This window comes from Pelecanus crispus (assembly GCF_030463565.1).
Source record: "Pelecanus crispus isolate bPelCri1 chromosome 24 unlocalized genomic scaffold, bPelCri1.pri SUPER_24_unloc_2, whole genome shotgun sequence".
NCBI classification, from domain to species: domain Eukaryota; kingdom Metazoa; phylum Chordata; class Aves; order Pelecaniformes; family Pelecanidae; genus Pelecanus; species Pelecanus crispus.
Genome location: NW_027461230.1, coordinates 18,181 through 41,966, shown reverse-complemented (window position 1 = coordinate 41,966; position 23,786 = coordinate 18,181). Strand labels below are relative to the sequence as shown.

Sequence of the window (23,786 nt, the reverse complement as noted above, 5' to 3'; positions counted from 1 at the left end):
ACCCAGGCATCCAGGAGACCCTATAGAAGGGACCCAGGCATCTCGGTCACCCTACAGAAGGGACCCAGGCATCTCGGGCACCCTATAGAAGGGACCCAGGCATCTCAGGCACTCTATAGAAGGGACCCAGGCATCAGGGAGACCCTATAGAAGGGACCCAGGCATCCAGGAGACCCTATGGAATGGACCCAGGCATCCAGGAGACCCTATGGAATGGACCCAGGTGTCCAGGAGACCCTATGGAATGGACCCAGGTGTCCAGGAGCCCCTATAGAAGGGACCCAAGTGTACAGGAGAGCCTACAGAAGGGACCCAGGTGTCCGGGAGACCCTAGGGACCAGGCATCTCGGGCACCCTATAGAAGAGACCCAGGCATCCGGGGAAACTCTATAGAAAGGACCCCAGGTACCTGGGGCTCCCTATAGAAGGCATCCAGGTGCCCAGTGCATCCTATAGAAAGGATCCAGGCATCCAGAAAACCCTATGGAAGGGACCCAGATGTCCAGGAGCTCCTATAGAAGGGACCCAGGCGCCTGGGGCACCCTACGGAAGGCACCCAGGCGCCCAAGGCACCCTATAGAAGGCACCCAGGCGCCCGGGGCACCCTACAGAAGGCACCCAGGCGCCCGGGGCACCCTATAGAAGGCACCCAGGCGCCCAGCTCACCCGAAAAGCCCGCGGGTGTCAGCCACCACCAGCTTGATCCCATGGCTGTGGCAGAAGTCCCCGACCCAGAGTTGTTCCTCCAACGACGAATTGGTCAACACCACCACCTACGGAGACACCCACGTCCGTCCGTCCATCACCCAGGGCAGAGGATGGGTGGACAGACAAGGGGACGGACAGCCAGGAGTCCATGGGGGGTGAATAACCTGCCCAGGGAGGGTTACGGGGAGGATTCGAAGGGTACAGGTGGCCACGGAGAGACAAGGAGCCACGCAGAGGCACAGGCGGACGTGCAGCCAGGCAGACGGACGGACAGACGGACACCAAATGGCACGTGGAGACCCTCAGACCCAGAAAACAGGGGGTACAGGGGGTTCTGGAAGGGTGCAGGGGTTCCTGAGGGGATACAGGCAGCCACGGAGACACAAGGAGCCACGCAAAGGTACAGTCAGACACACAACTGGACAGACAGACAAAAAAAGGTACGTGGACACTGTCAGATACAGGAATTGGGGGGTACAGGGAGTCCTGGGTGGGAACAGGGGGTCCTGAGCGGGTACAGGCGGCCACAGAGATGCAAGCAGCCACGTAGAGGTACAGGCAGACGCACAACCGGACCGCACAGACAGTTGGACGTGTGACAGCATGGGGAGACTGTCAAACCCCGAAAATAGGGGGTGCAGGGGGCCCTGGGTGGGAACACGGGGTCCTGAGTGAGTACAGGCGGCCACAGAGACGCAAGCAGCCACAAAGAGGTACAGGCGGACGCACAACCGCGCACACAGACAGACAGTTGGACGTGTAACTGCACATGGAGACTGTCAGACCCCAAAAATAGGGGGGTACAGGGGATCCTGGGTGGGTACAGGCGGCCACAGAGACACAAAGAAGCACCGAAAGGAACAGTCGGACACACAACCAGGCACAACGGACAGACAGTTAGACGCGTGATGGCATGCAGAAACCGTCAGACCCAGAAACTGGGGGGTACAGGGGGTCCTGGGTGGGTACAGGGGGCTACGTAAAGGTACAGCCGGACACACAACCGGATGGACAAACAGACAAGTAGAGGCACGTGGGGGACCGTCGGACCCAGAAACTGGGGGGGCCTGGGGGGTATAAGTGACCACAGAGGCACAAGCAGCCACGGAGGAGTACAGCTGGACGTACAACCGGACCCACGGACAGACAGTTAGACGCATAACGGCACATGGCGACTGTCAGACCACGGACTGGGGTAAAGGCGGTCCTGGGTGGGGACAGGGTGTCCTGGGTGGGGACAGGTACCCACAAAGACACAAATAAGTCAGGTCAACATACAGTCGGATGTGCAACTGGAGGGACAGACAGACAGTCGGACGCACAAGGCCACATAGAGACTGTCAGAGCCAGAAACTGGGGGTTACACGGGGTCCCAGGTAGGTGCAGGCAGTCCTGGGTGCGTACAGGCGGCCATGGAGACACAAGCAGCTGCACAGAGGTACAGCAGGACACACAACCAGCAGACAGACAGACACGTAATAGCACGCAGAGACCCCCAGGCCCAGACAACAGGGGGTACAGGTGATCCTGAGCGGGTACAGGGGGTTCTGGGTGGGTACAGGGGGTCCCGGGTGGGTACAGACAGCCACAGAGACACAAGCAGCCATGGAGGAATAAATGCTGACACGCAACCACACAACCAGGGCAGACAAACGGACGTGTAACGGCGCATAGAGACAATCAGAGGCAGAAAATAAGGGCTACAGGCAGCCGTAGAGACACAAGGAACCACAAAGACTTACAGTCAGACGCACAACCGGACACACGGACAGTGGGGCACAAACAGCCCCAGGGATGGTTGGGGGGAGGCCACCGCTGTCCCAGGGGACACAACTGTCCCCAGGGAGGGTACAGGTGGCTGGTGGGGGTACAACCGCCCACGGAGATTAAGCTGGCCCCGAGTACAGCCGGACAGACAGACAAATGACACCGGGGATGGCTGTTGGCAAGGCCACCGCTGTCCCAGGGGACACAACTGGCCCCAGGGAGGGTACAGGTGGTTGGTGGGGGTACAGCTGGCCACAGAGCTTACAGTCGGCCACGTGAGGTACAGCCGGACTCACAGATAAAGGGTTTGCGCAGAGGCCACGGCTGTCCCAGGGGACACAACTGTCCCTGAGCAGGGGTACAGGCAGCTATTGGAGTACAGGTGTCCCTGAGGGATTACAGTCAGCCACGTGAAGGACAGTTGACCATGTAAAGGACAGTCAGCCACCCGAAGGACAGTTGGCCACCCAAATTGATGGCCCCAGTGTTGACTTTGGGGAAGAAAAAGGGGCACAGACAGGGGTACAGGCAGATGTAGGGGGGTACAGGTGGGCACAGGAGGTACAGGCAGCCCCGGGGGGGGGGAGGGGGGGGGGGGTACAGGCGGCCGCGGGTTGTACCTCGAAGGTTGCGAGCAGGTCCTGGCTGAGGGGTTGGCAGGTGCTGGTGACGGCCACGTAGGCGTTGAGCTCGGCTAACCGCGGCAGCGTCGCCTTCCGCCCGGTTCTGCCCCACGTCTTCCTCCCGCAGGTAGAACTGGGGGGGGGGGGGACGGGGACGGGGACGACACGACACAGACACAAAAAAAAAAAGCGGGGTCAGGGGGGTCCCCACAACCCCCCCAGGAACCCACAACCCCCCCAGGAACCCGCCCAGCACCCACGGAGCCCTACACTGAACTTAGGGGGGATTTAGGGAACCCCAGAGGGGTATCTGGGGGGGGATTTAAAGGCTGGGGGGGTATTTAAGAGCACTGGGGGGGGTACCGAGCCACCTTGTGGGGAGGTATTTTAAGAGGGGGGGTATTTAGGTACCCCAGGGGGTATTTAGGGCCCCCGGGGGGGTATTTAGGGGCTTAGGAGGGGTATTTAGGGCCCCCGAGGGGTATTTAGGGGCTTGGGGGGGTATTTAGGGGCTATAGGGGGGTATTTAGGGGCTTGGGGGGGTATTTAGGGGCTTGGGGGGGGTATTTAGGGCCCGCCCGGGGGTATTTAGGGGCTAGGGGGGGTATTTAGGGGCTTGAGGGCGTATTTAGGGCCCCCCGGAGGGGTATTTACAGGCTATGGGGGGGTATTTAGGGCCCCCGGGGGGGTATTTAGGGGCTTTAGGGGGGATATATGGGGTCTATGTGGGGGTATTTAGGGCCCCTGAGGGGTATTTAGGGGCTTGGGGGGGGTATTTAGGGGCTATAGGGGGGTATTTAGGGGCTATAGGGGGGTATTTAGGGGCTAGAGGGGGTATTTAGGGGCTGGAGGGGGTATTTAGGGGCTGGAGGGGGGTATTTAGGGGCTTGGGGGGGGGTATTTAGGGGCTGGAGGAGGTATTTAGGGGCTGGAGGGGGTATTTAGGGGCTTGGGGGGGGTATTTAGGGGCTGGAGGAGGTATTTAGGGGCTGGAGGGGGTATTTAGGGGCTTGGGGGGGGTATTTAGGGGCTGGAGGGGGTATTTAGGGGCTGGAGGGGGGTATTTAGGGGCTTAGGAGGGGTATTTAGGGCCCCCGAGGGGGTATTTAGGGGCTTGGGGGGGTATTTAGGGGCTATAGGGGGGTATTTAGGGGCTTGGGGTGGTATTTAGGGGCTTGGGGGGGGTATTTAGGGGCTTGGGGGGGGTATTTAGGGCCCGCCCGGGGGTATTTAGGGGGCTAGGGGGGATATTTAGGGCCCCCCGAGGGGTATTTACAGGCTATGGGGGGGTATATTTAGGGCCCCCGGGGGGGTATTTAGGGGCTTAGGGGGGATATATGGGGTCTATGTGGGGGTATTTAGGGCCCCCGAGGGGTATTTAGGGGGCTTGGGGGGGGATTTAGGGGCCCCAGGGGGGTATTTGGGGGCTTGGGGGGGTATTTAGGGCCCGCCGGGGGGGTATTTAGGGCCCACGGGGGGTATTTAGGGCCCCAGGGGGGTATTTTGGGGCCCCCAAAGGGGTAATTTAGGGCCCACCGGGGGGGTATATAGGGGCTATGGGGGTATTTAGGGCCCCCGGGGGGGTATTTAGGGGCTGGGGGGGGGTATTTAGGGCCCCCGGGGGGGGTATTTAGGGGCTGGGGGGTACATAGGGGCTATGTGGGGGTATTTAGGGCCCCCGAGGGGTATTTAGGGGCTGGGGGGGGTATTTAGGGGCTGGGGGCGGGGTATTTACGGCCCCCAGGGGGGTATTTTGGGGGCTTGGGGGGGTATTTTAGGCCCCCCGGGGGGTATTTGGGGGCTTGGGGGGGTATTTAGGCCCCCCGGGGGGTATTTGGGGGCTTGGGGGGGTATTTAGGGCCCCCCGGGGGGTATTTGGGGGCTTGGGGGGGTATTTAGGCCCCCAGGGGGGGTATTTGGGGGGCTTGGGGGGGGTAATTAGGGCCCCCGGGGGGTATTTGGGGGCTTGGGGGGTATTTAGGCCCCCCGGGGGGTATTTGGGGGCTTGGGGGGGTATTTAGGGCCCCCGGTGGGTATTTGGGGGCTTGGGGGGGGTATTTAGGGCCCCCGGGGGGTATTTGGGGGCTGCTGGGGGGGGTATTTTGGGGCCCCCGGGGATATTTAGGGGCCCCCGGGGGGTATTTTGGGGCCCCCAGGGGGTATTTTAGGGCCCCCGGGGGGGTATTTTGGGGCCCCCGGGGGGGGCCGAAGCACCGCACAAAGCAAGCATGGGGGGCTATTTACCCCCCCCCCAAGCAAATTAATTGCCCTGGGGGGGGGCATTTATCTCCAATGGCCCCACACACCAACCCCACCATAGGGACTAATTACCCCCAGGTTAATTAATCATCCCCTCAGGCTAATTAGTTACCCGGGGGGGGGGGTGGGGGGGGGGGGGGGGGGGGGGTGGTGGCATTTGACTCCCCTGATGAGCCCGGATTAAGGAGGGGATTAATTACCCCAGGGGGGCATTTAGCTCCGCCGGACAACCCAATCACCTCACTCAACCACCCCCCACAGCATCTAATAGCCCCCCAGATTAATTAATTACCCCCCAAGTTAATTAATTAAGCCCGGGGGGGGGCATTTAACTCCCCTGATGACCCCCAATAACAACTCCAGGGTGGATTAATTACCCCAGGGGGGCATTTAGCTCCGCCGGACAACCCAATCACCTCACTCAACCACCCCCCACAGCATCTAATAGCCCCCCAGATTAATTAATTACCCCCCAAGTTAATTAATTAAGCCCGGGGGGGGGGCATTTAACTCCCCTGATGACCCCCAATAACAACTCCAGGGTGGATTAATTACCCCGGGGGGGGCATTTAGCTCCCCTGGGCAACCCAATCACCTCACTCAACCACCCCCCACAGCATCTAGTAGCCCCTCAAATTAATTAATTACTCCCTAAGTTAATTAATTAAGCCGGGGGGGGGGGCATTTAACTCCCCTGACGACCCCCAATAACAACCCCAGGGTGGATTAATTACCCCGGGGGGGCATTTAGCTCCCCTGGGCAACCCAATCACCCCAGAGAACAACGCTCCATAGGAACTAATTATGCCACAATTTAATTAATTACTCTTTGGGTACATTAATTATGCCACGGGGGGAGCATTTAACTCCCCTGTGAGGCCCGGGGGTAACAGCCCCAGGGTGGATTAATTACACCGGGAGGGGGCATTTAGCTCACCCCAGACATGCAACCCCCCCAAAAAACAGCCCCCCGTGGGGGTTACCTGCCCCAGCGTGGGGGTTTTAATTAACTCGGGGGGGTTTAATTAAGCCCAGGATGTTAATTAGCTCACCTGGGAGGCGAGGTCGGGCCAGGCGGCGGGTTGGGGGGTCATGGAGGGTGACGGATTTGACCCCCCCCAGCACCAGGTTTTTTGGCCACCTCCACCCCGAGCCCCCGCAGCCCCGACACCAGGACGTTGGACGTCTGCATCCGCTTCATCGCCTCGTGGCCCAGCACGTACCTGGGGGGGGGGGGGGGGGGGAAAAGGGGGTGTCGGGGGGGGTCCCCCAAATCCTCATGGGGTTCCTCAGGGTCTCTCGGGGTCCCCCCCGGGTCCCCCCAGGGCCGTGGGGAAATGGCTGAAGGTACCGGGGAGGGACCCAGGCGTCCTAGGGGGCCCCCCAAGTCTGTAGAGACCCCCGCCAATCCATAGGGACCCCCCCCAAAGTCCATAAAGACCCCCCCCAAGTCCGTAAGGACCCCCCCAAGTTCATAAGGACCCCCCCCCCAATCCATGGGGACCCCCCCAGAACCCCCATGAGGAGCCCCCAACACCCTCAGGAGGGGACCCAGGCATCCTGGAAGCCCCCCAAGTCCATAGAAACCCCCCCCCCCAAGTCCAGGGGGACCCCTAAAACCCCTGGGAGGGACCCAGGCATCTGGGGAGCCCCCCCAAGTCCATAGGGACCCCCCCAATGTCCTGGGTGGGACCCAGGGAGCCCCCCCAAGTCCGTAGGGACCCCCCAACACCCCCGTGAGAGACCCAGGGAGACCCCCAAGTCCATAGAGATCCCCCCAAGCACCTACAGAGCCCCCCAAGTCCATAGGGACCCCCCAACACCCCTGGAAGGGACCCGGGGAGCCCCCCCAAGTCCGTAGGGACCCCCCCAACGCCCCCGGGAGGGACCCGGGGAGCCCCCCCAAATCCATAGGGACCCCCCAACACCCCTGGGAGGGACCCAGGCATCCGGGGAGCCCCCCAAGTCCATAGGGACCCCCCCAACGCTCCCCGGGAGGGACCCGGGGAGCCCCCCCAAGTCCATAGGGACCCCCTAACGCCCCCGGGAGGGACCCAGGGAGCCCCCCCAAGTCCATAGGGACCCCCCAACGCCCCCGGGAGGGACCCGGGGAGCCCCCCCAAGTCCATAGGGACCCCCCAACGCCCCCCGGGAGGGACCCGGGGAGCCCCCCCAAGTCCATAGGGACCCCCCCAAGCACCTACAGAGCCCCCCAACACCCATAGGAGCCCCCCAACACCCGGGCACTCACAGCTGGCGGGAGTACAGCCCCTCATCGATCTCGGCCTCGCCCCCGTTCTTCGCCATGCCCTGGGGGGGGGACACAGGGTGACAACAGCGTCAGCGGGGGGGGGACAACACCCAGAGGGGGGACACTGGGGGCGAGGGGGGGACACTGGGGGGTGTGGGGCAGCCGTGGGGCAGTGCAGAGGGCTGAGAGGTGATGGACGGGTGACACCGGGTGACACTGGGTGTTGGGGGGGACACACTGGGGGCTGTGGGGCAGCGGGGAGGGCTGAGAGGTGATGGATGGGTGACACCGGGTGACAGTCGGGTGTTGGCAGGGACACACTGGGGGGCTGTGGGGGCAGCGGGGAGGGCTGAGAGGTGATGGATGGGTGACACCGGGTGACACCGGGTGTTGGCAGGGACACACTGGGGGCTGTGGGGCAGCCATGGGGCAGCGGGGAGGGCTGAGAGGTGATGGATGGGTGACACCGGGTGACAGTCGGGTGTTGGGGACACACTGGGGGCTGTGGGGCAGCCATGGGGCAGCGGGGAGGCTGAGAGGTGATGGATAGGTGACAGTCGGGTGACACCAGGTGACACCAGGTGGAGGTGACAGTCGGGTGACACCAGGTGACACCAGGTGGTTGAGGGGGACACTGGGGGCTGTGGGGCAGCCATGGGGCAGTGGGGAGGGCTGAGAGGTGATGGATAGGTGACAGTCGGGTGACACCAGGTGACACCAGGTGGTTGAGGGGGACACTGGGGGCTGTGGGGCAGCCATGGGGCAGTGCAGAGGGCTGAGAAGTGATGGATGGGTGACACCAGGTGACACTGGGTGTTGGGGGGACACACTGGGGGGTGTGGGGGCAGCCGTGGGGCAGCAGGGAGGGCTGAGAGGAGATGGACGGGTGACACCAGGTGACAGTCGGGTGTATGGAGGGGACACTGGGGGCTGTGGGGCAGCCATGGGGCAGCGGGGAGGGCTGAGAGGAGATGGACAGGTGACACCGGGTGACAGTTGGGTGGGGGGACACTGGGGCATGTAGGGCAGCCGTGGGCAGCTGGGAGGGCTGAAAAGAGATGGATGGGTGACACCGGGTGACAACGGGTGTTGGGGGTGACACACTGGGGGCTGTGGGGCAGCCATGGGGCAGTGCAGAGGGCTGAGAGGTGATGGATGGGTGACAACGGGTGACAATTGGGGGGGAGGACGGGACACGGGGGGCTGTGGGGCAGCCGTGAGGGCTGAGAGGTGATGGACAAGTGACACTCGGGTGACAACAGGTGACACTGGGGGGTGTGGGGCAGCCATGGGGCAGTGGGGAGGGCCGAGAAGCGATGGACAGGTGACAGTCGGGTGACAATGGGCGACACTGGGACACACACTCACACTGGGTAGGTTGTGGGGCAGCAGGGAGGGCAGAGAGATGACAGTCGGGTGACACCGGGTGCCGTGTCACCCAGGGATGGGGACAAGGACACCTAAGGGGTGATGGACGGGTGACGGACGGGTGATGGACGGGTGACATCAAGTGACAGCGGGCAACACCAGGTGACACTCGGGGCTGGAGAGGGGAGTTGTGTCACCCTGGGGTAGGGCAGGAAGATACAGGAGGTGACAAACGGCTGACACCCATGTGACAACAGGGTTGGCCAGGTGACACTGGGAGTGGTAGGGACACCCACCAGGTGACAGCGGGGTGACACTCCCGTTAGCGGGGGTGGCTCTGAGCAGAGGGGACAACAAGGCCTGACGGGGACACGTGTCACCCCTAGGACACATAGGGACGCTCAGGTGACAGCAAAGTGACACCGGGTGACAACAAGTGACGCCAGGTGACAACAAGTGACAGTCGGACTAGCAGGAGAAGGTCAGAGCACCGTAGAGCTAACAAGGATACCAAAGAAGGTGACAAGACCTGCCGTGAGGGGTGACAGCGACACCCGGGGGCTGATGGGGAGGCTGCCGGGTGACGCCAGGTGACAGCAAGGTGACGCTGGGTGACAGTGCCACTGGCAGGGGTGGCTCTGAGCAGAGCAGGGGTGACAACAAGGACCGAGGGGGATACGTGTCACCCCTAGGACGCATACAGACACCCCAGTGACAGCCGGGCGACAGCCAAGTGACATCAGGTGACAACAAGGTGACACCAGGTGACACTCCCATTAACAAAAGTATCTTTGAGCATCGCAGGGGTGACAAGACCAGAGAAGATGATAGCCCCGCCCCGGGGGGTGACAGGGACACTGGGGGTGACGGGGACAGCCAGGCAGCAGCTAGGTGACACCAGGTGACACCGAGTGACAGTCACATTGACGGGGTGGCTCTGAGCACCACGGGGGGGGGGGGGGGGGGCGACAGGGACACAACAAGGACCGAGGGTGACACATGCCACCCCCAGGAGATGCAGGGACCCCCAGGTGGCAGCCGGGTGACACTAGGTGACAGTCACATTAGTGTGGGCGGCTCAGAGCACCCCAGAGGTGACAACGAGAGCAGAGGAGGTGACAGGGCATCCCCGGAGGGTGACAGGGCCACCCAGGGGTGATGGGGACACGCAGGTGACAGCCGGGTGACGCTCCCGTTGACGGGGGTGGCTCTGAGCAGGGGGGACAACGAGGACCGAGGGGGACACGCGTCACCCCCAGGACACAGAGGGACACCCAGGTGACAGCCGGGTGAGACCAGGTGACAGCAAGGTGACAGCGGGTGACAGCCACATGAGCGGGGGTGGCTCTGAGCACCACAGAGGTGACAACGAGACCAGAGAAGGTGACAGGGCCGCCCTGAAGGATGACGGGGACAGCCGGAGTGGCAAGCGGGTGACACGGGTGACATCCAGGTGACACCGGGTGACACTCCAATTGGTGGGAGAAGCTCTGAGCACCACGGGGGACCAGAGAAGGTGACAGCACCCCTGCCGGGGGGTGACAGGGACACCCGGGGGTGACGGCGACAGCCGGGTGACAGGCGGGTGACAGGGGTGACACTCACGTTGGCGGGGGGACGCTGGGGGGGACGGCGGGGGCGGAGGCGCGGCTGGAGCCCGTCGGCGGCTCGGACCCGGAGACGCGGCGCTTCTTCGACAGCGGGGAGCTGGACATCTGCGGGGGCAGAGGTCAGAGGTCAGCTGGGGACAGGGGGGGACGGTGGGGGGGTGACGCAGAGGGTGACAGCAGGAGGGACCCAGGGTGACGCTGGGGTGACGTTTGGGAGGACGGGGGTGACGCACAGGGTAGCACTGAGGGACGCACAGTGACATCAGTGGCACCAGGTGACACCAGGAGGGACATGGGGTGACACCGGGTGACGCTGGGGGGGATGTGGGGTGGCAGCGGGTGACACTGAGGACGGTGGGTGACATTTGGAGGGACATGGGGTGACACCGGGTGACGCTGGGGGGGATGTGGGGTGGCAGCGGGTGACACTGAGGACGGTGGGTGACATTTGGAGGGACATGGGGTGACACCGGGTGACGCTGGGGGTGGTGGCTGACACAGGGGGTGGCACTGAGGGGCACACAGCGGCACCAGGTGACACATGGGGTGGCACCGGGTGACACTAGGTGACATCGAGGGCAGTGGGTGATGCTGGGGGGGACAGGGGATGACGCTTGGGGGGATGTGGGGTGACACTGAGGGCGGTGGGTGACACACGGGGTGGCACTGAGGGACACACAGCGGCACCAGGTGACACATGGGGTGACACCGGGTGACACTGAGGGCAGCGGGTGACACTTGGAGGGACATGGGGTGACAATGGGTGACGCTGGGGGCAGTGGGTGACACACAGGGTGGCACTGAGGAACACACAGTGGCACCGGGTAACACATGGGGTGACACCGGGTGACACCGAGGGCAGTGGGTGACATTTGGAGGGACATGGGGTGACACTGAGGGGGACACCAGGGAATACTGGGGGAGACACGGGGTGACACCAGGAGATGGAGAGTGACACTAGGTGACACTGGGGCAGGGAGGGTGACACCAAGGGACACCGGGTGACAGAGAGGGTGACACCGGGTGACACTGAGGGATGGAGGGGGACACTGGGTGACATGGGGGGGGACACTGGGGGATGGAGTGACCCTGGGTGACACCAGGTGACACCAAGGGATGGAGGGGGACATTGGGTGACACCAGGTGACACACACCGGGTGACACTGGGAGTGGAGGAGGACCGCGAGTGACAGTGGGGGATGGCGAGGGTGACACCAGGGGACCCTGGGTGACACCGGGGCATGGAGGGTGACACCAAGGGACACCGGGTGACAGAGAGGGTGACACTGGGGGACACTGGGGAATACTGGGGGGACACTGGGGGATGGATGGGGACATCAGGTGGGACACTGGGTGACACTGAGGGATGGAGGGGGACACTGGGTGACACTGGGGGATGGAGTGACCCTGGGTGACACCAGGTGACACTGAGGGGTGGAGGGGGACATTGGGTGACACCAGGTGACACACACCGGGTGACACAGGGAGTGGAGGGGGACCCTGGGTGACACCGGGGCATGGAGGGGGTGACACCAGGGGACCGTGGGTGACACTGGGGGATGGCAAGGGTGACACTGGTGACACCGGGGCATGGAGGGGGACACCGGGGGATGGAGGGGGACACTGGGGGATGGTGAGGGTGACACCAGGGGATGGAGGGGGACGCAGGGGGGTGGCGAGGGTGACACCAGGGGACCCTGGGTGACACCGGGGGATGGCAAGGGTGACACTGGGTGACACCGGGGCATGGAGGGGGACACCGGGGGATGACGAGTGACACTGGGGTGACACCAGGGCATGGAGGGGGACACCGGGGGATGGCAAGGGTGACACCAGGGGACCCTGGGTGACACCGGGGCATGGAGGGGGACACCGGGGGATGGCAAGGGTGACACTGGGTGACACCGGGGATGGCAAGGGTGACACCAGGGGACCCTGGGTGACACCGGGGGATGGAGGGGGACACCAAGGGACACCGGGGGGTGGCGAGGGTGGCACCAGGGGACCCTGGGTGACACCGGGGCATGGAGGGGGACACCAAGGGGACACCGGGGGGTGGCGAGGGTGGCACCAGGGGACCCTGGGTGACACCGGGGCATGGAGGGGGACACCGGGGGATGGCAAGGGTGACACTGGGTGACACCGGGGGATGGCAAGGGTGACACCAGGGGACCCTGGGTGGACACCGGGGGATGGAGGGGGACACCAAGGGACACCGGGGGATGGCGAGAGTGACACCAGGGGACCCTGGGTGACACCGGGGCATGGAGGGGGACACCGGGGGATGGCGAGTGACACTGGGTGACACCGGGGGATGGCAAGGGTGACACCAGGGGACCCTGGGTGACACCGGGGGGATGGCAAGGGTGACACCGGGTGACACCTGGGCATGGAGGAGGACACCAAGGGACACCGGGGGATGGCGAGTGACACTGGGTGACACCGGGGGATGGCGAGGGTGGCACCGGGGGACCCTGGGTGACACCGGGGGTGCCCTGGGTGACATGAGGGAGGTTCCCATTACCGGGGGGGGGGGGTCCCATTAAGGGGGGAGGCTCCCAGTACCGGGGCTCCTGGGGGGGTCCCATTAACCGGGGTCCGCGGGGGGCGGGGTCCCACTATCGGGGGACCCCAAGGCGGGGGGGGGGGGTCCCTAGAAACCGGGGCCAGGTTCCCATGAAGCGGGGTCCCCCTCCCGCCCCTCCGGGGCCTCTCCCCACAGGCGGGGGTTCCCACTCCCCGGGGGGGGTCCCCGCCGCCCCCCGCCGCCCGGGACCCCCCCAGCCCCCTCCCCACGCCCCCCACCGCCGCCGGGGCCCCCCCCCGGGCCCGGCCCCCCCCGCACCAATGATGCTGTCCAGGCCCCGCCGCCGGGTCCCGCCCGCTCCGCTCGGCTCCTCCGCGACAAGATGGCGGCGGCGGCGGCTAGCCCCCCGCCGCCCCCCTCCCTCCTCCCTCTCCTCCCCGCCCCCCGACCCTTCCCATTGGCCGCCGGCGCCCGGCGCCGCGCTCCATTGGTTGACGGCTCCCGCCACCCGCCCGCCTCCTCCTCGCCCCCACCTTCCCCCGCCCAAGCCCGGCGCTGATTGGAGGGTGGGGGGCGCGCCCCGGCTGGCCACGCCCCCTTCCCCCCGCCGGGGCCCCGGATGGGGAGGCCACGCCCCCCTCCTCATTCCGTATGCGCGGGGAGGGGCGGGGCCTCGTGACACAGCACCGCGCGCGCGGCCCCGACGGCGGCCGGGAAGGGACACGGGGGCCTATGGGGGGATATAGGGCGATATAGGGGCCTATAGGGGGATATAGGGGCCTAGGGGGGATATAGGGGCCTATAGGGGCCTATGGGGGGGATATAGGGGCCTATAGGGGCCTATGGGGGGGGATATAGGGGCCTAGGGGGGATATAGGGGCCTATAGGGGCCTATGGGGGGGATATAGGGGCCTATGGGGGGGTATAGGGGCCTAGGGGGGTATAGGGGCCTAGGGGAGGATATAGGGGCCTAGGGGAGGATATAGGGGCCTAGGGGGGTATAGGGGCCTATAGGGGCCTATGGGGGGGATATAGGGGGCTGGGGGGATATAGGGACCTATACGGCCTATGGGGGGGATATAGGGGCCTATAGGGGGATATAGAGCCCTATGGGGGGATATAGGGGCCTATGGGGGGATATAGGGGCCTAGGGGGGTATAGGGGCCTATAGGGGCCTATGGGGGGATATAGGGGCCTATGGGGGGATATAGGGGCCTAGGGGGGTATAGGAGCCTATAGGGGCCTATGGGGGGGATATAGGGGCCTATAGGGGCCTATGGGGGGGATATAGGGGCCTAGGGGGGGATATAGGGTGATATAGGGGCCTAGGGGGGGATATAGGGGCCTATGGGGGTATATAGGGACCTATGGGGGCCCATGGGGGGATGGATATAGGGGCCTATGGGGGATATAGGGGCCTATGGAGAGATATAGGAGCCTATGGGGGGATATAGGGGCCTATGGGGGGCTCCTAGGGAGTCAATAGGGGCCCGTGAGGCAATATAGGGGCCCATAGGGAGCTATGGAGAGCCTATAGGAGCTTATGGGGGCATATAAGGACCTATGGGGGGGCTTCTAGGGTTTGGGGAGCCTCAGAGGGCTATAGGGGCTCATGGGGGAGTTGTGGGGGCTCTATAGGTGCCCAACGGGGGCTTGAGGGGCTATGGGGACCCTATAGGGGCCCATGGGGGTCCTATAGGGGCTTTGGGGGCCCTATAGGTGCCCAATGGGGCCTTGAGGGGCTATGGGGGCCCTATAGGGGCCCATGGGGGTCCTATAGGGGCTTTGGGGGCCCTATAGGTGCCCAATGGGGCCTTGAGGGGCTATGGGGACCCTATAGGGGCAGGTTATGGGGGGCTATAGGGGCCCATTGGGGTCCTATAGGGGCTTTGGGGGGGGTCATGAGGAGCCATGGGGGAGGCTATAGGGGGTCAGGCCGGCGGGACGTCGCTGCGTGATGACGTCACGGCGCCGCAGGGGCTGCTGGGAGATGTAGTCCAGGTACCAGCCCCCCCAAAAAAGGGGACCCCAGGCATCCAGCCGAGCCCCCATCACTTTATTAACAGACCCACAGCGGGGACCCCCCCCAAACCCCCCAAAGGGGCCCCAGGGGTGCGGGGGGGCCCCCACCCACCCCCAAAGTGGCCTCAGGGGTGCAGGGGAGCCCCCCACCCCCCCACAGTGGCCTCAGGGGTGCGGGGGGGCCCCCCACCCACCCCCAAAGTGGCCTCAGGGGTGCAGGGGAGCCCCCCACCCCCCCACAGTGGCCTCAGGGGTGCGGGGGAGCCCCCCACCCCCCCACAGTGGCCCCAGGGGTGCGGGGGGGGCCCCCCACCCACCCCCAAAGTGGCCTCAGGGGTGCAGGGGAGCCCCCCACCCCCCCCACAGTGGCCTCAGGGGTGCGGGGGGGCCCCCCACCCACCCCCAAAGTGGCCTCAGGGGTGCAGGGGAGCCCCCCACCCCCCCACAGTGGCCCCAGGGGTGCGGGGGGGGCCCCCCACCCACCCCCAAAGGGGCTTCAGGGGTGCAGGGGGGTCCCCACCACCCCCCAAATGGACCCCAGGGGTGCGGGGGGGCCCCATCACCCCCCAAAAGGGGCCCCAGGGGTGCGGGGGGGCCCCATCACCCCCCCAAAGTGGCCTCAGGGGTGCAGGGGGGCCCCCACCCCCCCAAAGTGGCCCCAGGGGTGCAGGGGGGCCCCCAGCCCCCCAAAAAGGGGCCCCAGGGGTGGGGGCTCACTCCGGGGGGGGCAGGGGGAGGCGGGCGGGGTCGTAGTAATTGGGGTCCAAGAGGGGCAGCCCCCGCCTCTCCCGCTCCCGGACCTGGATCTCGGCCTCGCGCCGGGCCCATTGCTGCAGCCTGCGGGAGAAAGCGGGGGGGTCAGGGGCCCAGGCGTCCCTATAGGCCCCTATAGCCCCCCCCATAGCCACCTATAGCTCCCCCATAGGCCACCACAGTCCCCTATGGGGTTCTGTAGCCCCCTGTGGGGTTCTGTAGCCCCCCTAGATCCCCCATGGGCTCCCACAGGCCTCCCATGTCCCCCCATAGCCCCCTATAGCTACCCCATAGGCCCCTATGACTGCTTATATCCTCTTCCGGGTTCCTATAGATCCATATAAATGCCCTACACGCGCCTTATAGACTCCTACACTCTTTATAGATTCCCCCAAGCCCTTTCATGCTCTCCCTATAGACCCTATAGCCACCCCATAGGCCCCTATGACCGCCTATATGCTCTTCCGGGTTCCTATAGAACCATATAAACACCCTACGTAGTCTTTATAGATTCTATACACCCTTTATATATTCCTCCAAACCCTTTCATGCTCACCCCATAGGCCCCTACAGCCACCCCATAGGCCCCTATGGCCGCCTATATCCTCTTCCAGGTTCTTATAGATCCATATCAACGCCCTACGTGATCCTTATAGACTCCTACACTCTTTATACATTCCCCCAAACCCTTTCATGCTCACCCCATAGACCCCTATAGACACCCCATAGGCCCTATGGCCGCCTATATGCTCTTCTGGGTTCCTATAGATCCATATAAACGCCCTACATGGTCCTTATAGACTCTTACACACTTTATAGATTCCCCCAAACCCTTTCATGCTCTCCCCACAGCCCCCTATAGCCACCCCATAGGCCTTCACGGCCACCTATATCCTTCCCAAGTTCCTGTAGATGCATATAAACCGCCTACGCGCTCCCTATACTCTTCCACCCCCCCATAGATTCCCACAAACCCTCTCATGCTCTCCCCATAGTCCCCTATAGCCACCCCATAGACCCTCATGGCCACCTATATGCTTTCTCACATTCCTATAGATGCATATAAACCCCATATGTAGTCCCTATAGACTCTTACACCTCTTATAAATTCCCACAAACACTCTCATGGTCACCTGATAGTCTCCTATAGCCACCCCATAAGTCCCTATGGCCACCTATATCCTCTTCTGGGTTCCTATAGATCCATATAAACGCCCTACATGATCCTTATAGACTTCTACACTCATTCCCCCAAACCCTTTCATGCTCTCCCCATAGACCCCTATAGCCACCCCATAGGCCCCTATGGCCACCTATATCTTCTTCTGGGTTCCTATAGATCCATATAAACGCCCTACATGGTCCTTATAGACTCTTACACCCTTTATAGATTCCCCCAAACGCTCTCATGCTCTCCCCAACAGGCCCCTATAGCCACCCCATAGGCCCCCATGACCGCCTATATCCTCTCCCAGGTTCCTATAAACCTACTACAGGGTCCTTATAGACTCTTACATTTCCTCATAGATTCCCACAAACGCTCTCATGCTCTCCCCATAGCCCCCTATAGCCACCCCATAGGCCCCTATAGCCACTTATATTCCCTCCAGGTTCTTATAGATCCATATAAATGCCCTACACGGTCTCTATAGACTCTCACACCCCCCTCGTAGATTCCCACAAACCCTCCTATGCTCCTTAGGGGCTTCCTATAGGGTCCTATATCACTTCATAAGGTCCCTATGTCCTGTTATAATGCTCCTATAGACCCCTAAAACCCTTCAGAGGCCCCTATAGTCCTTTAGGACCGCTTATGTCCCCTCATAGGCTTCTATACATTGCTACAGACTTCTATATTCCTCTTATAAATTTTTATTTATTCTAAAACTTTCTATATCATCTTATAGGCTCCTATACATGCCCGTAGCCCCCCCCCCCCCGACCCCCTATGTCACCTTATTGGCCCTTATAATCCCTCTAGTGACCCCCTATATCCTCTCATAGGCTCCTATAGACCCCCACAGGCCCCCTAAGGGCTCCCTATAGAACCCTATAACCTCTCATAAGCCATATAGTCTCTGTAGGGACCTCCTGTACCCCCTCATAGACTCCTATACACTGCTATGGAGTCCTATATGCCTTTACAGCTCTCTATACTGTGTAGAAATTCTATATAACCCTTTATAGACCCCTATAAAGACTCATAGACCGCCCCACAGACGCCCTATGTCCTCTTATCAGCCCTTATAGTCCCTCTAGGGACCCCTATATCCCCTCATAGGCTCCTATAGCCCCCCACAGGTCCCCTATAGGCCCCTATATCCCCTCATAGGCTCCTATAGCCCCCCACAGGTCCCCTATAGGCCCCTATATCCCATCATAAGGCCCCTATAGCCCCCCACAGGACCCCTACAGGCCCCTATATCCCATCATAAGGCCCCTATAGCCCCCCACAGGCCCCCTATAGGCCCCTATATCCTCTCATAAGGCCCCTATAGACCCCCACAGGTCCCCTAAGGGTCCCTTATAGACCCCTATAACCTCTCATAGGCCCTATAGTCCCTCTAGGGACCCCATGTATGCCCTCATAGGGTCCTATAGACTCCTGCTGCCTTTCATATCCCCTTATAAACCTCTACAGCATCTCTATTGGTGTCTTATATGCTCTCATAGGCTCCTATAGGCACCCACAGACCCCCCCCAGACCCCCTATGTCCCCTTATCGGCCCTTCTAGTCCCTCTAGGGACCCCTATATCCCCTCATGGGCTCCTATAGCCCCCCACAGGCCCCCTATAGGCCCCTATATCCCTTCATAGGCTCCTATAGCCCCCCCACAGGCCCCCTATAGGCCTCTATATCTTCTCATAAGGTCCCTATAGACCCCCACAGGCCCTCTAAGGGTCCCCTATAGACCCCTATAACCTCTCATACACTTTATAAACTCTCTAGGAACCCCTTGTATGCTCTTATAGACTCCTATAGACTCTTACAGACTCTTATATCCGCTTATAGATATCCAAAGCCTCCCTCATAAATTCCTATAAATTATAGGTACCTACAGATCCCCCCCCAACCCCCCTATGTCCCTTTAGCAGCCTTTATAGAACCTCGAGGGACCCCTATATCCCCTCATGAGCTCCTATAGCCCCCCACAGGCCCCCTATAGGCCCCTATATCCCCTCACAGGCTCCTATAGCCCCCCACAAGCCCCCTATAGACCCCTATATCCCCTCACAGCCCCCTATAGCCCCCCACAGGCCCCCTATAGGCCCCTATATCCCCTCATAGGCTCCTATAGCCCCCCACAGGCCCCCTATAGGCCCCTATATCCCCTCACAGGCTCCTATAGCCCCCCACAAGCCCCCTATAGGCCCCTATATCCCCTCACAGCCCCCTATAGCCCCCCACAGGCCCCCTATAGGCCCCTATATCCCCTCATAGGCTCCTATAGCCCCCCACAGGCCCCCTATAGGCCCCTATATCCCCTCACAGCCCCCTATAGCCCCCTCCCCCAGGCTCCTATAGGCCCCTACACATTTTCTTGCCATGGGGGGGGGGGGGGGTCCCCGGATGCTGGGGTCTGTGCCCCCCCCCCCGGCGCCTGGGTCCCTCCCGAAATGCCTGGGTGCCCCCCCTCAGGCGCCTGGGTGCCCCCCAAAATGCCTGGGTGCCCCCCCAACCATTTGGGTGCCCCCCCCGGGTGCCCCCTCACCCGTAGTCGGGCAGGTAATGGAGGAAGACGGTGCCGAGGACGATGGCGACGGAGATGCCGGCGAAGAAAACGGCCCGCATGTTGATGACGTCGGCGTCCGGCTCCGCCGAAAAGCCGTGGTAATCGGGGTTCTGCCGGCACCCGGCTGCGTGGGTCCCCCCGAGCCCCCCCAGGGCCACCCGAGCCCCCCACAGGGCCACCCAGGTGCGTGGGTCCCCCCGAGCCCCCCCAGGGCCACCCGAGCCCCCCACAGGGCCACCCAGGTGCGTGGGTCCCCCCGAGCCCCCCCAGGGCCACCCGAGCCCCCCACAGGGCCACCCAGGTGCGTGGGTCCCCCCGAGCCCCCCCAGGGCCACCCGAGCCCCCCCCAGGGCCACCTGGGTGCCTGGGTCCCCCCGAGCCCCCCGAGGGCCACCCGAGCCCCCCACAGGGCCACCCAGGTGCGTGGGTCCCCCCGAGCCCCCCCAGGGCCACCCGAGCCCCCCCCAGGGCCACCTGGGTGCCTGGGTCCCCCCGAGCCCCCCGAGGGCCACCCGAGCCCCCCACAGGGCCACCCAGGTGCGTGGGTCCCCCCGAGCCCCCCCAGGGCCACCCGAGCCCCCCCCAGGGCCACCTGGGTGCCTGGGTCCCCCCGAGCCCCCCGAGGGCCACCCGAGCCCCCCACAGGGCCACCCAGGTGCGTGGGTCCCCCCGAGCCCCCCCAGGGCCACCCAAGCCCCTCACAGGGCCACCTGGGTGCCTGGGTCCCCCCGAGCCCCCCCAGGGCCACCCGAGCCCCCCTCAGGGCCACCTGGGTGCCTGGGTCCCCCCGAGCCCCCCCAGGGCCACCCGAGCCCCCCCCAGGGCCACCCGGCTGCGTGGGTCCCCCCGAGCCCCCCCCAGGGCCACCCGAGCCCCCCACAGGGCCACCTGGGTGCCTGGGTCCCCCCGAGCCCCCCGAGGGCTACCCGAGCCCCCCACAGGGCCACCCAGGTGCGTGGGTCCCCCCGAGCCCCCCCAGGGCCACCTGAGCCCCCCCCAGGGCCACCTGGGTGCCTGGGTCCCCCCGAGCCCCCCCAGGGCCACCCGGCTGCGTGGGTCCCCCCGAGCCCCCCCAGGGCCACCTGGGTGCCTGGGTCACCCCGAGCCCCCCCAGGGCCACCCGAGCCCCCCCCAGGGCCACCCGGCTGCGTGGGTCCCCCCGAGCCCCCCCAGGGCCACCCGAGCCCCCCACAGGGCCACCCAGGTGCGTGGGTCCCCCCGAGCCCCCCCAGGGCCACCCGAGCCCCCCACAGGGCCACCCAGGTGCGTGGGTCCCCCCGAGCCCCCCCAGGGCCACCCGAGCCCCCCACAGGGCCACCTGGCTGCGTGGGTCCCCCCGAGCCCCCCCAGGGCCACCCGAGCCCCCCCCAGGGCCACCTGGCTGCGTGGGTCCCCCCGAGCCCCCCCAGGGCCACCCGAGCCCCCCACAGGGCCACCTGGGTGCCTGGGTCCCCCCGAGCCCCCCTAGGGCCACCCGAGCCCCCCACAGGGCCACCCGGCTGCGTGGGTCCCCCCGAGCCCCCCCCAGGGCCACCCGAGCCCCCCACAGGGCCACCTGGGTGCCTGGGTCCCCCCGAGCCCCCCGAGGGCTACCCGAGCCCCCCACAGGGCCACCCAGGTGCGTGGGTCCCCCCGAGCCCCCAAGGGCCACCTGAGCCCCCCCCAGGGCCACCTGGGTGCCTGGGTCCCCCCGAGCCCCCCCAGGGCCACCCGAGCCCCCCCCAGGGCCACCTGGGTGCCTGGGTCCCCTCGAGCCCCCCGAGGGCCACCCGAGCCCCCCCCAGGGCCACCCAGGTGCGTGGGTCCCCCCGAGCCCCCCCAGGGCCACCCGAGCCCCCCCCAGGGCCACCTGGGTGCCTGGGTCCCCCCGAGCCCCCCCAGGGCCACCCGAGCCCCCCCCAGGGCCACCTGGGTGCCTGGGTCCCCCCGAGCCCCCCGAGGGCCACCCAAGCCCCCCTCAGGGCCACCCCCCCCCCCCCGGGACCCCTTTTCCCCTCAGGGACCCTATTCCCCTCCTTTCCCTCCTCTAGGCCCCGCCCCCTCTGCCACAAGCCCCGCCCCCACGCTTGGCTCCGCCCTCCAAACGCACATCCCCTTCCACAGGCCCCGCCCCCCGCTAAGCCCCGCCCCCCACTAAGCAGCACCCAAAGCCCTGCCTGCTCTCTGCTAAGCCCCGCCCCTGTGGAGCGGGCCACGCCCACCCCGCCCAAGCCCCGCCCACCCCGAGCCACACCCACAAGGCCCCAGAAGTGGCTCCACGCCCCCACTAAGCCCCGCCCACAGGGTGGCCAAGCTCCACCCATTTCCCCCCAAGCCCCGCCCCCTCCCCTGCCTTTGGGTCGCCCCAGGCCCCGCCCCTCCCAAGCCCCGCCCCTTTCCCCAAGCCCCGCCCCACCTGCTTTGCCCTTGGCTCTCCCCAGGCCCCGCCCCCAAGCCCCGCCTCTTTCCCCAAGCCCCGCCCCTTCCCACCAGCTTTGCCCTTGACTCGCCCCAGGCCCCGCCCCTTTCCACAAGCCCCGCCCCTTTCCACAAGCCCCGCCCCATCCCATCAGCTTTGCCCTTGACTCCCCCCAGGCCCCGCCCCCAGGCCCCGCCCCTTTCCCCAAGCCCCGCCCCATCCCATCAGCTTTGCCCTTGACTCGCCCCGGCCCCGCCCCTCCCAAGCTCCGCCCCTTTCCCCAAGCCCCGCCCACACCCGCTCCCCGCTGCCCTTGACTCGCCCCCCAGCTCTCCCCCAAGCCCCGCCCCCTCCTCTAACCCCGCCCCTCCCGCGCAGGCCCCGCCCACCTGCCTCTGGGCCACCGCCATTGGCTCCTCCTCGTGGGGATCGGCCCCCAGCGGCGCCCGCGGCAGCGCCACGGCCCCGGCCGGCCCCGCCGAACGACCCCGAGCCCCGGCCCGCAGCGGCCCGGCCCGCAGCGCCCGCAGCGCCCTCCCCAGCGCCGCCATCTTCTCCGACGCACAGTCCCGCCCCGCCGCTTCCGCCCCCCCCCTTGTTCCGCCCGGCCGCCCGGCCAATCGGAGCGCGCCGCCGTCCGGCTCCAGCCAACGGCGAGAGAGCGCTTGCGCTGCGTCCCGCCCCCTGCGCGGCTGCCCGGGGTTGGCTCCGCCTCCCGGCGCCGGCGCGCGGCGGCGCGGACCAATCGGAAGGGCGGCGGCGGGGATGGGCGGGGAGAGCGGCCAATGGGAGGGCGGCGGGCGCGGGTGGGCGGGGCGGGCCGGGCGCGGAGCGGCGCCGCCATTTTGCTGGTCGGGAGCGGCGGCGGCGGAGCGGCGCGGACAGGTCGGGGCCTACCGGGGAGGGGCGGGGCTTACCGGGACGGGGCGGGGCTTACCGATGAGGGGCGGGGCTTACCGATGAGGGGCGGGACTCACCGGGACGGGGTGGGGCTCACCGGGACCCCCCGGCGCGGCCGGGGATTGGATAGAAGGGGGTGAGGGGGCGGGGCCTAGGGGTGGGCGGTGCTTCCTATGCTAATTAGGGGCGTGGCTGGCGGGGTGGGCGGTTCTGTGTATGCTAATGAGGGGGCGGGGCGGGGGGGCTCTCTGCTGCCTTGCTCTCCTCTGGGGCCAGTCCCAGTGGCTCCCAGTTCATCCCAGTTCCCTCCCAGTGCCCTCCCAGTTACCCCTCAGGGCCTCCCAGTATCCCCCAGTGCCTCCCAGTACCCCACCAGTCCATCCCAGTCCATCCCAGTGCCTCCCAGTACCCTCCCAGTTCTTCCCAGTCCGTCCCAGTGCCTCCCAGTACCCCACCAGTCCATCCCAGTCCCTCCCAGTGCCCCCCAGTACCCTCCCAGTTCTTCCCAGTCGCTCCAGGTACCCCCCAGCTGCCCCTTGCCCCCTCCCAGTCTCTCCCAGTGCCCCCCAGTACCCTCCCAGTTCTTCCCAGTCGCTCCAGGTACCCCCCAGCTGCCCCTTGACCCCTCCCAGTCTCTCCCAGTGCCCCCCAGTACCCTCCCAGTTCTTCCCAGTCACTTCAGGTACCCCCCAGCTGCCTCTTGACCCCTCCCAGTGCCCCCCAGTACCCTCCCAGTTCTTCCCAGTCACTCCAGGTACCCCCCAGCTGCCCCTTGACCCCTCCCAGTCTCTCCCAGTGCCCCCCAGTACCCTCCCAGTTCTTCCCAGTCACTTCAGGTACCCCCCCAGCTGCCTCTTGACCCCTCC

At 65.1% G+C, this 23,786-nt stretch overlaps 2 protein-coding genes across 2 annotated transcripts in view; both read right to left on the bottom strand.

Moving 5' to 3' along the window:
- UBA1 (ubiquitin like modifier activating enzyme 1) overlaps window positions 1-10,691 on the bottom strand; it is a 47,336-nt gene extending 36,645 nt beyond the window's left edge. Inside the window, 8 exon segments of the mRNA XM_075727260.1 lie at window positions 667-773; window positions 3,096-3,188; window positions 3,190-3,231; window positions 6,410-6,436; window positions 6,438-6,491; window positions 6,493-6,580; window positions 7,609-7,667; window positions 10,578-10,691. Of these exon segments, the coding sequence (XP_075583375.1) occupies window positions 667-773; window positions 3,096-3,188; window positions 3,190-3,231; window positions 6,410-6,436; window positions 6,438-6,491; window positions 6,493-6,580; window positions 7,609-7,667; window positions 10,578-10,691 (584 nt within the window).
- A 5,157-nt stretch (window positions 10,692-15,848) lies between these two features.
- Window positions 15,849-22,571, bottom strand: NDUFB11 (NADH:ubiquinone oxidoreductase subunit B11). The gene is made up of 3 exons (XM_075727261.1): window positions 22,410-22,571; window positions 19,602-19,732; window positions 15,849-15,972 (listed from the first exon to the last, which is right to left on the bottom strand). Exons 1-3 carry the CDS (start codon window positions 22,569-22,571, stop codon window positions 15,849-15,851), a joined length of 417 nt encoding a protein of 138 aa, XP_075583376.1.
- Between the last annotated feature and the right edge of the window lie 1,215 nt (window positions 22,572-23,786).

Coding starts and splice junctions, on each gene's coding strand:
- NDUFB11 (XM_075727261.1), bottom strand. CDS start 22,571: ATGGCGGCGCTGGGGAGGGCGCTGCGGGCGCTGCGGGCCGGGCCGCTG. Junction 19,733..22,409: donor TGGCGGTGGCCCAGAGGCAG/GTGGGCGGGGCC, acceptor GGGTGCCGGCAG/AACCCCGATTACCACGGCTT. Junction 15,973..19,601: donor CATTACCTGCCCGACTACGG/GTGAGGGGGCAC, acceptor TTTCTCCCGCAG/GCTGCAGCAATGGGCCCGGC.